General features: G+C 48.8%; 1 protein-coding gene across 5 annotated transcripts in view; it reads left to right on the forward strand.

Annotated features, from left to right (window-relative positions):
• The window catches only part of LOC146191597 (vascular endothelial growth factor receptor 1-like), an 84,209-nt gene that overhangs the window by 55,077 nt on the left and 14,977 nt on the right, over positions 1-14,155 (forward strand). For 4 of the 5 annotated variants that reach the window (XM_084602117.1, XM_084602118.1, XM_084602114.1 and 1 more), the window contains 6 exons: positions 8,183-8,548; positions 9,016-9,134; positions 9,226-9,376; positions 10,214-10,318; positions 10,437-10,556; positions 11,010-11,217. In XM_084602117.1, coding sequence (XP_084458243.1) covers positions 8,183-8,548; positions 9,016-9,134; positions 9,226-9,376; positions 10,214-10,318; positions 10,437-10,556; positions 11,010-11,217 — 1,069 coding nt within the window. The remainder of the gene's footprint in view (positions 1-8,182; positions 8,549-9,015; positions 9,135-9,225; positions 9,377-10,213; positions 10,319-10,436; positions 10,557-11,009; positions 11,218-14,155) is intronic. The other variant, XM_084602115.1, reaches the window with a different exon arrangement.

Below are 14,155 nucleotides of genomic sequence, written 5' to 3' on the forward strand. Positions count from 1 at the left end.
ACCGATCAGCTGCACCGCCAACATTCCTGCAGCTTACCTCGAGCCGCAGCCCGAGAGCTATGCTGCGGTCCTTCGTCGCCCACCTCCAGACCACGCCCCACCGAGCTCACCGAACCGTCAGGAGATTCGGTTCCTCCAGGGGCCTCAGTGGGCGCCTCCCAGGCGCTCTCAACTGCGCCGAACTGACAGGTGGCGCAGTTATGACAGCCGACCACTTTGTTTCTACTGCGGACAACCTGGCCATGTGTATCGGTACTGCCGCCACCGCGAAGAGGGGCAGTCCTTTCCGCTTGCTTCTGCTCGCCGCCGCTTCGACACTAATTCTGCCCAAATCGACGACGACCCTCCGGTCAGCAGGGAAACCGAAACCCCGGGTTTCCGCCGCCGCTCCTCCCCATCGCCACAGCGTTATTCGCCGACACGTCGCAACACTACTGGCGTTAGCGGACGGCGGTCTCCTAGCCCTCACCGGGGAAACTAAGAGCTGCAACCTCGCGAGGGGAGGTTGCAACCAGTCTAAAAGTGTCGAAACCCTCACCACCGCCGCAATTGCCGACAACCCGGGCTTCTGACGCCGCCGCTAACATTGACATTTCCGCACTACCGCCGAAAATGCCGTACCAGATGATCAGCCATGACGACGAAGCTGACAGCGCCGACCTTGCCGCGCTTCCGCCGCAAATGCCGAAAGGGACGATCAACCCAGATAATTTTGTTAGCGCTGACCTCGCCGTTTCCATTGATGGGCTGGCGGTACATGCTCTGGTGGATACCGGGGCAGATTTTTCAATTATTAGCCAGAAACTGGCCGACACCCTGCGCAAAGTAAAAACTGAATGGACTGGGCCAGTAATAAGAAGTGCTGGGGGTCAGCTACTGGCACCGACAGGGAAATGCACTGCCCGGATAGGAATAGGAAACGCGGTGTTTGTTGGCAGCTTCGTTATTCTCCCTGACTGCTGCAAAGACCTCATCTTGGGCATGGACTTTCTGCGTCTTCATGGGGCTGTAATCAGCATCCGTGACAGCATCGTTGCCTTCACCAATAACCATGAAGACCTTGGTTATGCGCAAGTACCACTATTGCCCTTACGCGTCGCCAATGAGACGGTGACATTACCTCCGAGATCATGTTCTCTTGTTGAAGTGAAATGCGACGTGGCGCATACAGGCGATGGCGTCGCCGAACGGGCAGTTACCCTGGTACTCAGCCGAGGTGTTTCTATAGCTCGAGGGCTGGTCAACTTGACCAATGGGCATACCGAACTGCTGCTGACAAACTTCAGCGACGAGCGTCAGCAAATTCCGAAAGGCACAACTGTGGCCTTTTTCGACAGCCTCCCAAATGCGCAGCACTGTTGCTTACTGCAACAGAGAGGATCAGTGTGCAAGACACCCGTAACCATCGTTGATGTGAGCCCAAATCTGTCTTCTTCAGAGCGGGACCGCCTTTTGGATCTCATAGATCAATTTCGAGACTGTTTTGCTTCAGAATCGCGGATCGGCCAAACGCCTTTGACAAAACATCGAATTATCACGGATGACTCGATTCGCCCGATTCGACAAAATCCTTACCGTGTGGCTCCGAAAGAACGTGAAGCCATTCAGCGCCAGGTGGCCGAAATGCTTAGAGACGACGTTATCCAGCCGTCACAGAGTCCCTGGGCTTCCCCCGTGGTACTTGTTAAAAAGAAAGACGGCAGCTTACGATTTTGCATAGACTATCGCAAGCTCAACCAAGTGACCAAAAAAGACGTGTACCCTCTCCCTCGCATCGACGACTCCTTAGATCGCCTACGAAATGCACGTTACTTCTCGTCGATGGACTTGAAAAGTGGATATTGGCAAATCGAAGTGGATGAGAGGGATCGGGAGAAGACAGCATTCATCACTCCCGACGGATTGTATGAGTTTAAAGTCCTTCCGTTCGGTTTATGCTCGGCGCCAGCAACATTTCAGAGACTGATGGACACTGTGCTTTCGGGACTTAAGTGGCAAACATGCTTGGTGTATCTTGACGACGTGATAGTGTTTTCGGCGACATTTGAAGAGCATCTACTCCGTTTGCTAGCTGTGTTTCAGGCCATACAATCTGCGGGCCTCACATTAAAACCCGAGAAGTGCCACTTCGGTTACGAGGAGCTGCAGTTCTTAGGCCACGTCGTCAGCCAAGAAGGTGTTCGGCCGGATCCTGAAAAGCTCTCCGCAGTCGCCAAGTTCCCAACACCTACGGACAAAAAGACATTGCGGCGCTTCTTGGGTCTTTGCGCCTATTACCGTCGGTTTATTGCTGGCTTTTCACGAATAGCCTGGCCATTAACTTCACTGACTCGTGACAACGCAGTCTTTCGCTGGGGTGAAGAACAGCAACAAGCTTTCAATGAGCTGAGGAGGCGTCTACAGACACCACCTGTCCTGGCGCACTTTGATGACGACGCCCCTACACTGCTTCATACGGATGCCAGCAACGTGGGCTTAGGTGCTGTGTTAGTACAGCGCCAGGATGGTGTGGAAAAGGTAATTGCTTACGCCAGCAGGACCCTATCTAAAGCAGAAGCGAACTACTCGGCAACCGAAAAAGAATGTCTTGCAGTGGTATGGGCGGTTATGAAATTCCGCCCTTATTTGTACGCTCGCCCCTTTCAAGTCGTCAGCGACCATCACTCTCTCTGTTGGCTGACGAACTTAAAGGACCCTTCAGGGAGACTCGCGCGTTGGAGCCTTCGATTGCAAGAATTTGACATGGCAGTTATTTACAAATCTGGAAAGAAGCACACAGATGCAGATTGCCTTTCGCGAGCGCCGGTCGAACCTTCCACTATGACCGATGAAGACACTGCGTTTTTAGGTGTCATAGATGACGCAACGCTTTCCCAACAGCAGCGAGAGGATCAGGAATTGCTCCCTCTTATTGATTTCTTGGAGAAGCGAACTACGGTTGTGCCGAAGATTTTTGCCCGAGTAATCTCTTCATTTTTTATTCGCAACAATGTCCTTTACAAGAAGAACTTCCGTCCTGGGGGAAACAGTTTTCTGCTCGTCGTCCCATCGGTTCTCCGCACTGAAGTTTTGCAAGCGTGCCACGACGAGCCAACCGCCGGTCACCTAGGCTACACCCGCACGTTGGCTAGAGTACAGCACGGATACTACTGGCCAAAACTGCCGGCGACAGTGAAACGCTATGTACGTACGTGCATTGACTGCCAGCGCCGTAAATCACCCCCTGTAAAACCAGCTGGCCTACTCCACCCTCTTCAAGTGCCAGCGACACCTTTTAAGCAAATTGGCATGGACCTCCTGGGACCATTTCCGACGTCTACAGCCGGGAATAAATGGATAATTGTCGCCACTGATTATCTGACCCGCTACGCGGAGACCAAGGCTCTGCCAAGGGGTACCGCCGCCGAAGCAGCTAGGTTCTTCGTTGAGAACATTGTCCTGAGGCATGGCGCTCCGGCACTTATTATAACTGACCGAGGAACTACATTTACGGCCGAACTTTTGGAAATCGTTCTTCGCCTCAGTGGTACCAGTCACCGTAAAACTACTGCCTATCACCCTCAAACCAATGGGTTGACGGAACGCCTCAATAAGACCCTCGCAGACATGCTTTGCATGTACGTCGACGTAAACCACAAGAATTGGGACGAAATACTTCCCTACGTTACGTTCGCCTACAATACGGCCCGCCAAGACACCACTCGCATGACACCATTCAGCCTCCTTCACGGGCGACCAGTAACAACTATGCTGGATGCAATGTTGCTCCCGAATGCCGACACCGATGATCTCGACCAGGACGCCGAGGAATTCGCTCAGCGTGCAGAGGAAGCTCGCCAACTAGCTCGTGTGCGGATTCAAAATCAGCAGGAGCACGATGCACAACGCTACAATCAGAGACACCGGCATGTAATGTACGAACCTGGCGACAAAGTGTGGGTCTGGACACCTATTCGCCGCCGTGGACTCTCCGAAAAACTATTGCGACGATACTTTGGACCCTATGTTGTTCAGCGACGTTTAACCGACGTCACTTATGAGGTGATGCCAGACGGGGTGTCGACATCAAAGCGACGCCAGCACCAAGCTGACGTCGTCCACGTCGTGCGTATGAAGCCATACCACTCAGTCTGACCTTAACCTCCTACTTCCTTTTGTTCTCATCGGGACGATGCTTCCTAAGGAGGGGGGCAAATGCCGCATAGAAGACGACGCAAAAGATGACGACAAGCGCGAGCCTGGAAGTGAAAGAAGCTTGAACACAAGACTTGTTCTGGTCGACCATTCAAACCATCTATCGCTAGGTTCTCCTTGGTCTTCTACCGAGACGTGACAATATTTTTGTCCACGCTAGCGAAACGATACATTCGTGTTCCACTTTTGCGTTGAAGGCGGCAGATCTTCAGTCGCAGATATGAAGATGCACTCAAGATGGTACAAGCTGCAGTGACTCTTGCACGCGCAAAAGCAACGCGATACGCGTATGTACTTGCTATCTCACCCATCCACGGCTTCATATCTTCTAGGTATTTGTGAAACAATGCGTACTTCACATATACAGAAGAGTTGTAACGTATAATATGTGTGGTTTCATGCTTATTTAGCGCGCTGGCATGTTCCAATGTGGTCATTCTGGTTGAGCTTCACGATCTGCCCGAATTATGTTGAGCAGCGAAAATACTCTGTGTCGTATCAATTCCATTCATGACTGGTTTGTCCGGTTTCAGTAAAATTGAACATGACCTGTTGTCACCCGTTTACAATTAGAGGATTATTAACGATTCGCCCTTGATGGTGCGCACACTCCCAGGCACCCTTAGAGTGAGGGGGGTAGCTGTTCCGGTCGCAAAGGAGATGCCCTCGACTTGCGTGGCAAGCTGAGCCGGAATTCAACTACCTTATAGTGAAAGAAGTGGGTGGCCGTTTGGTGCCCAGCTTTCGCCGGTTCAAGCCAGAGTAAGGGTTGGAGTCAGAAGTAACAAACTTTATACACAGCAAGAGACGATACAGAGGAATACACACGAACACTAAAAATGTACAGACGAGAGGTTCACAGAAAACAACGCTAAGCATGCAGATAAAGAGGTGTTCAATCACAGATGCTTTACAACACAGAACAATACACGAGAGAGTGAAGTAAATAAAAATCAAATTGTTCACAGGGCACTGTTGCAGATCGGCGCCTCGTGATTCACGATGTGGCCGCCATGTAAGACGAGCACCGCTCCCTCGCAGGTCTGTGGGCCTGCCAGCAGCGGGTGAACCCCGGGAATCGAGCCGTAGCAATTGCAAACACACTGCAATACTAGGTCACGCAATGACTGACTCACACAAGCGACGCGACCTCCATAAATAGACCCCGCCGCCTCTGTCTGTTCCAGCGCGCCAAAGCTGATGCGCACAAACACTTAGCTTCACTCGTTGAAGCATTCCCTTTTCCTCCCGCCGAGACGCGCGTCGTCATTGGTCGTCATAGAAGACTCGCATCTTCCGGCCTTGTGAGACACCATCATCGTCGAGCGATGAGAGGGAAGGTGAAGCCGATGCATTCAAGGCCACGCGCTCTCTTCGTGCAGGAATGAGGAGTTTCTCGAAGTCGTCGAACCTTCGATATTGCGTCGCGCGGGCTTCCTTCGTACCGCGCCGACAATAAAAATGTGCTCCGATACACCTGTTCTGCATATGAGCTCAATTCAAGACTGGTCCGCCCTGTTTCATATGCATACCGGACTGGGATGTCCTGTCTGAAATGCATACCGAAAATGGTCTGTCCTGTATTAGCTTCATATCGAACCGAACTGTCCGGATTGAGATTCATGCCGGAGATGCCCTGTCCGCATAAACCAGTTTAAGCTTCATACAGGACTGGTCACACCAGTATGAAATCGATACGAGATAATATAGGACCGGTTAAAACCCGTTTGGCGCGATATGGGATTTTTCACCAGGGATATGAGGGTCTCTAAAAATATTGTCTTGCTTCGAACGCCGTTCATGGCTGTACGGAGAACTGAGAGCATCTACGCTTCACCATCATCATCATCATCATCAGCCTGACTATACCCACTCAGGGCGAAGGCCTCTCTCATATTCCTCCAATTAGCCCGGCCCTGTGCCAGCTGCATCCACTTGAACTCTGCGAACTTCTTAACCTCATCCACCCACCTAACTTTCTGCCGCCCCCTGCTATGCTTTTCTTCCCTAGAATCCAGTTTGTTACCCTAAGCGACCATCGGTTGTCCTCTCTTCGCACTACTGTCCTGCCTAGGCCCATTTCTTCTTGATTTCCACTATAATACACTTCATATTTACTTTTGAACCGCGTTCACGACACTCTCGCGAAAATTTTAGTGAAGTCATGTCAGGTAGCGCCCTTATCTCTTGAAACAAATGTGCTGTTAAATTGTGTTGCTAAAGTTTATAGATATGGCTCGCACCTATTCGGATGGGACAATTTAAATATCCGACCTGTTTGCCTACTTTGGAAAATTGTACAATTGTGGAAGCTTGCCGGAGTTTTCCGCAATCTCTGTTCATCTCTTGTACGTCATAAATATTGCTGTTAGCGCATTATAATAAACTACTTGTAAAAATAAGACCTAGCTGACCCAGCTGTCAAAAAATAAACATCGTGCGATATTGACACGCCCCTGGCTGCTGTCTAGGTGTTACTTAACCAAGAAGTAAGACTCCGCATGACATGAGTTACTATACCGGTGGAAGGAAGCTGTGAACTGTAATTAAGTGTTGTATTTTTGTCGGCTGTCTCAGTAAAGGAGGATTTTCAGTTTGCGCACAATCTCACGTTTTGATGATTACGAAATCATCGGTCCGTCGTTTACAACGTGACATAAGGACACTTTCACGCAGAGCGAGTTGTAGCGGTTCCTTCGAAGTTACCGCCAATATAGTACCGCACTCGCTTCGGCAGCATCCAAGACGGCAAGAAGTCGACAGCTTCCTCAGGCCCGTTTCAGATTATGCGATTTTCGCCCTGCGACGCTGCGATTCTCGTCGGTCTAGCCCAAGGTGGTTATATAGAACTTGTGGAGTGGCGGTCCCCCATGGACGCCAATGCGAGCGGGTGAAGCCGGCCTAGCCAGCGGCGGCCATGTTGCAAGGGGCAAAAAGCACGCGGCGCCGCCCAGCGCAACCTCATCGCGCGCGTTTCGCGAGCACTTGCGCGCATGTGAATGTAAGAAAATCCTAAAGAAATCATGTTGTCGTCAAAATCCATTGTATAGACAGCCAATGTCTTATTTCGTACGCCTTACATTGTGGTAAGAGCGGATGTAATCGGGGCAGAGCTATCATAATGTTCTCCAGATTGTTTCACTGCTTCTTGGACCAAAAAACACTCTTGCGGTGCGGCGCACATAGCACACCCGTAAACTGAGTTTCAAAATTAGAGCACACAGTTGACGATCACTGTTTCGAGATGAGAATGTGCCCTTAAATCTGCATTGCGGCAGGTATGCTTCGCTGAGAGTATGAAAATTTTCTGTCCAAATGAGCGGCATTCGTTACCTGCTTTACCAACGCTGAATCAACTAAGTCTGTTACTTTAATGATATTAATAGCATTTGAAAACTATATTAACACTGCGACTTCTAGAATTAGTGTGGCATCTTTCAAACTCTTTTGGGTAGCACTGTGAGAAACAATGACAGCAGAGCGATCGTCGCTCCAACCGCGGAGGAGTTTCCAACAGTCGCAGAGTCGGCGCGGTCGTTCTGCGACTGACCAATAAGGAGCCGAGGAGCGCTGCGACGTCATGTGGCGTATGGTGACATCCACGGGCGGGCGCGCCCAGTATCGAAGGAGAGCGCGCGCCCCCATGAGATATCCCTATTTTCAGGTCCGATGGTTTCATTCGGCGCAGCAACGTGCTTTTTTTGTATCTTGAAGGACTGCCCGTTTTCATAAATACGTGTTAGTTATCGCTAAGTGTCTAAAAAGACATCTGAATATATAAATCAAACAGTTCTGCGTACGCGTGTTCTACAAAGCATCAAACAACCCTGAGGGTATATCTCACCGAATCCGCACGCTGGTTCGCTGTATGTAAAAGCGCTGTGCGAAATCACACTGCGGCGTCACCGACTGCACCGAACATTTTCGCTACAGTCGCAGAAACGAGCCTCACTCTGCGCATTCTTGTGTTTTGTGCGCCACTGCGCAGGAATGCTTGCTCCGGAGTTCAACATGACCACCCTGCGAAACGAGGTGGTGAGCGACGTGTCGTACGTCGACTTGTTCTGCGCGGCGAACGGCCTGCCAGAGCCCAGCATCACGTGGTTCAAGGACGGCAATCCGCTGAACATGACCGGCATGGACAGCTTCAGCGAGGGCCGACGGCTCATCAAGCACAAGGTGACCCCCCAGGACAGCGGCTTCTACCAGTGCCGGGCCGAAAACAGGGCCGGCGCCATATACGCCAACACCACCATCCACGTCGCCAGCGGTGCGTATACGATGATAGCGCACTGTAGGCCCAGTGCACTTGCGTCATGGATTCGCTCGAGTCCCTGTAACTTCAAGAAAAAGAGTGAGCGACATGCATAGCTACTGTATTGCTTGCAGTCTTCATTTGTCATCTTTTTGTGCCTGCAACTATTTCGATTTTCTTTTTACCATAACTTAACGAGCTTGTTATTGGATTGCTTTAAGCTTCCTTCTACGTTATGGTAGGAGTGGTAATTATATTCTTTAACTTCAAGCAGATGAGCCTTATCATTACGTCGCTTTAATAGGTAAATCTGTATTGGTGCCTAAAACACGCAGCTTTGTTATCGGCCAGTAGTTTCATACCATACTTGGGGATGTGAAAGTTGGACTTCATTTGTTTGATTTGCGCTGGATAAATAAGGCAATTCGTTCACATAGCATGTCTAGTCCAGAAGCGCCAGACGCGCGATCAAGAAGCTTTTATTGTGCTTTTAGGGGGATCTATTTTATACGGTGCAGTTTATACAGAACATTGCGATATTTGACATCAGTTTATGCTTATTCCAGGAAAACAGGCGTCCGTGACTAGTACCCAAATCACTTGGATAAGCGTCGTGTTCATCGTACTCGTCGTTGGCTTCCTCGTCGGATTGTTCTTCTACTGCGAGAAATACCGCGCAGTAATGGTAAGAAGAAATATGGCGTACTTTCCACGAATGCTGGAAGACTGAAGAGCGAGTCCTTACCGTTTTACGAATGGTTTTTCGCATCACACAGAAAGAAGAAAAGGAGATGGAGTTGCTCAACAAAACCCTCTTCGACAAGGGTCAGGTGGACATGTTCAACCCCGACCTGCCACTCTGCGAGCAGGTGGAGCTGCTGCCGTATGACCAGCGCTGGGAAATCCCCAAGGATCGCGTCAAGCTGGGTACGCCCCGCTAATACGATACGCGGACGCTTGTCGGGTTGGACTCGCGCACCGTCGGGAAAGCCGGCTGGCAGGGAAGAAAAGAGAATCATGCTGCTACGCGAAAAAATCATGTGAAGAAACTGGCATATCACGTTGATGACGGCATATAACCTTATTGCTGTCTTCATAGATGAACGTTGATTCCAATGCGTTGGAAAGAGAGCCCTGCAAGGCTGTCTGCTCTTAATGCGACTGGGAGATTTGTTGTGGTAAAGCAACCTTTAAAACTTTACTGTCAACGACTCGAAGAGGGCGCAGATTCCTTCCTTGATGATTGTCATCCTCTATGTTCTCCTAGTGCCAGTACTGTGGGGAGGTGGCTGATACCTACCACATGGTATGGGCCTGCCAACAGAACCCATTCCTTCCCCCCATCTCTAACCCTTCCCGGGATGACTGGGAGGCGACCCTGCTCGGCTGCTGTGACCTACAGGCCGACAGGGCCTTAACGCGGCGTGCGCGGGCGGCAGCAACCACCAATGGGGTGCCTGACTAGGGACTGCACCCAGTATTGTAAGGCCGAGGCCCTTAAAGCTCCACGCCAAACAGACCTCCTTCAAAATGTAAATAAATGTTTTTACCACCACCACCATCGAAAGTGGAAAGATTCTCCTCCAATTGTACCGAATACAGAATTATGTGCCCAATAAGTACCTGGCGTGCGGGTATGTATTGAATTATGTCAGTGCAACCATAGAATAGAACTTATTGGATTCAGTGATTAGGGTGGCGAAATAAGGTAAACAGTGTTTTGCTGTCAACAAAGTTTAACACCAGCTGTTGCTTCACCTACAGGTAGAACGCTGGGACAAGGTGCGTTCGGCCGTGTTGTCAAGGCTGAAGCGATTGGTCTTGGCCTCAACGGGCAGTCGCTTACGGTGGCAGTGAAAATGCTCAAAGGTGAGCCACTGCGTTTCAGTTCAAGGAAGTTGCCGAAATTTGTGCTCTTGGGAAATGTGTTCGCTGCAACCTTTTGCGTACCTGTTATTTATTATTCTTAATTTTCTTCGTTCCTCAGAACGAGCCGACATGTCTCAGCGCAAGGCTTTGATGGCCGAGCTCAAGATCCTCATTCATCTCGGCCGGCACTTGAACATTGTGAATATCCTCGGCGCCGTCACGAAGAATATAGCTAAAGGTAAGGTTCACTGTCATCTTTACCTAGGTATATTCTTGAAAACAGCCTGCAGAGTCTGTGCTTGAACAGTTAGTTTTAGTAGGGGGGTGGGGTAAATACTATGTAGCTTGCGATCGGGCATGACTTTGATCTTTTGAAATTTGCCACCAGCTTCTTCTTCATCCATATTGCAAAAAACTGCCCAAAATTGGTATAAAATTGATACGAGAAACAAGACACCACATGGAGCTGATATTCAAGCTGGCCTCAAAGCATCACCTTTGGTGTTCCAACTTTTCCTTCAAATTATAGCGCCGTTTGTGCATTATTAGTTTTTAAAGCGCCGCAGTTCTACTGAAAGAAATATGGAAACACCAACAAAACGAGTCGGCGCACATTTTCATGTCGGCGGCAGTGCTTTAATGTGAACGCCTAAGTGCGCGGTTCCTACAGCACCTATTCTGCTGCATGCAGGTGAACTGATGGTGATCGTGGAGTACTGCAAGTTCGGCAACCTACGACACTACCTACTGAGGCACCGCGAGTGCTTCGTCAACCAGCTAAACCCTGAAACGGGAAAAGTAGATCCAGATATATGCTACAGTCCAAACTCCCCGACTTCGGCGTCGCCCGGTTTCTGGTCGGCGAGCGCTGCCTTCGCCATTTCAAACTCCAACTACTGGTGAGCGCTGCACCGCGACCTTGGCTAGCTCATCAGGCAGACCGCATTTATGGCTACTTCATAATGTGTTCAACCCCCGCCATTGTGCAGGATGTAGAAGTAATCGGGAAAGTTCGATGTAGTGACCACAGGATGGTGAGGTCCCGAATTAGCCTAAATCTGAAGAAGGAACGCAATAGATTAGTAAGAAAGAAACCCATCAACGAATTAGCGGTGAGGGGGAGGGCAGAAGAGTTCAGGATCTCGATACAGAATAGGTATTCAGCTCTAACTGAGGATGGCGACATTACCCTAGAGGCAAGGAACAATAATTTCAGAGATATCATTACTGAGTGCGCGGTAGAAGTAGGCGGTAGGATAGTTAGAGAGGATACCGGTAAGCTGTCTAAGGAGACGAAAGATTTGATTAAGAAACGGCAGAGTATGAAAGCTTCCAATCCAACAGACCAGATAGAATTGGCCGAAATATCAAAGCTAATCAATAAGCGCAAGGTGGCCGATATAAGGAAGTATAACATGGAGAAAATTGAGCATGCTGTAAAGAACGGGGGAAGCCTTAAAGCGGTAAAGAAGAAATTGGGCATAGGCAAAAACCAGATGTATGCGATAAGGGACAAGGCGGGCAACGTCATCACTATATATGGACAAGATAGTCAAAACAGCCGAGGAGTTCTATACAGATCTCTACAGTAGCCAAAGTAGTCAGGACCGTAATGAGATTGGCGGTAGGGAAAAACAGTCAGACGTTCCACCAGTGACGAAGGACGAGGTCAAGAAAGCATTAGAAACTATGAAAAGGGTTAAATCAGCTGGAGAGGATCAGATAACTACAGATTTGCTGAAGGACGGGGGGGATATCGTGCTAGAAAAAGTGGCCACCGTGTATACGCAGTGCCTGGTGTCATCGACGGTACCAGAAGCATGGAAGAATGCAAACATTATCCTCATTCACAAGAAAGGGGACTCTAAGGACCTTAAAAATTACAGACCAGTCAGCTTACTGTCTGTTACGTATAAGGTATTTACTAAGGTAATCGCTCATAGAATCAGGACAACCTTAGACTGCAATCAAGCAAAGGATCAAGCAGGGTTTCGGAAACGGTACTCTACTATCGATCATATCCACACCATCAATCAGGTGATAGAAAAATGCTCGGAATATAACCAGCCCTTATACATAGCATTCATTGATTACGAAAAAGCATTTGACTCAGTTGAAACCTCGGCAGTGATGCAGGCATTGCGAAATCAGGGGGTAGAGGAGCCGTACGTGAAAGTGCTGGAAGATATATATAGTGGCTGCACAGCAACCATAGTTCTGCATAAAGAAAGTAACAAAATTCCCATAAAGAAAGGTGTTAGGCAAGGACACACAATCTCCCCAGTACTATTCACAGCTTGTTTAGAGGAAGTATTCAGAGACTTGGAATGGGAGCAGTTAGGGATAAGGGTAGATGGAGAATACCTCAGTAATCTGCGATTTGCTGATGACATTGCCTTGCTAAGCAACTCGGGAGATGAACTGCAAATAATGATTGATGGCCTAGACAGGAAAAGTAGAAAGGTAGGCTTGAAAATCAATATGCAGAAGACTAAGGTAATGTTCAACCACCTCGGGAAGGAACAGGAGTTTACATTAGGTAGCGAAATACTGGAAGTAGTAGGCGAATATATCTACTTAGGACAGGTAGTAACCGCAGATCCGGACCATGAAAAGGAAATAACAAGAAGAATAAGATTGGGATGGAGCGCATTTGGCAAGCACTCGCAGATTATGACTAGCAGCTTACCGGTATCGCTCAAGAGGAAAGTATACAACAGTTTCATCTTGCCTGTACTCACCTATGGGGCTGAAACGTGGAGGCTAACCAAGAGAGTTCTACTTAAGTTGAGGACAACCCAGAGGGGTATGGAACGAAAAATGGTAGGGGTAACATTAAGAGATAGAAAGCCTGCAGAGTGGGTCAAAGAAATAACTCAAGTTAACGACATTCTAGTAGAAATTAAGAAGAAGAACTGGACATGGGCAGGACATGTAGTGCGAAGAGAGGATAACCGATGGTCGCTGAGGGTAACAAACTGGATTCCAAGGGAAGGAAAGCGTAGCAGGGGGCGGCAGAAAGTTAGGTGGGCGGATGAGATTAAGAAGTTCGCAGGGGTCAAGTGGATGCAGCTACCACAGAACCGGGTTAAGTGGAGAGATATGGGAGAGGCCTTCGCCCTGCAGTGGGTATAATCAGGCTGATGATGATGATGATGATGATGATGATGATGATTATGATGATGATGATGATGATGATGATGATGATGAGTTCGCACACGGCTGAAGTTTCCAAGAGGTTATTGAACCAGATGCCCCAGAGAATTCTTTCAAAATTTAATAAAAAGAAGAGTTTGAATACGGAAAAAATATATATATATACTTTTATTAACAATTGAGTTCTCACCCGTGGCGGTCGTAATTTGCTGTATAAACTGTACGAACTCCATAGCTCAATTAAATATACTGTTTAATTAGCCTTCTAACTATCCCTGTTGGTGGGTGGCTGTCAACTGGGAGTTCGAAGCCACGGACGAGGTTATGCAACAGCGTTTTTTCGAAAGCGGAAAAACTAATTTTGAAAGCTTCGCAGTGATACAAAATCCAGAACTTTTTCCGCGCAAAACTGAAACATAACGCGTAAGACTCGTAGGAAGCTCGGCACAAGCGACACGTCACATGATGACGTCTTGCAGTGACGACGGCGAAAAATATGAATGTGCATCAGTGTGCATGGGCCATTCTTCCAGACATAGAATTCTGTTTGTCTTCATTGTTTGATGCAAAGAAAAGCATAGTTATTGCCAAGTGCGCGGTCGTTGCTTTCGAGTCGAGTCTAAAAATGTATATCGGTTGAATTGGCTAGTTTTGCTGCAGGTGCGGTTGAGGACCTCGGTT

The sequence above is a fragment of the Amblyomma maculatum genome, chromosome 4 (genome assembly GCF_055883805.1).
Source record: "Amblyomma maculatum isolate TAMU_Amacu chromosome 4, ASM5588380v1, whole genome shotgun sequence".
In the NCBI taxonomy this organism is placed as follows: Eukaryota; Metazoa; Arthropoda; class Arachnida; order Ixodida; family Ixodidae; genus Amblyomma; species Amblyomma maculatum.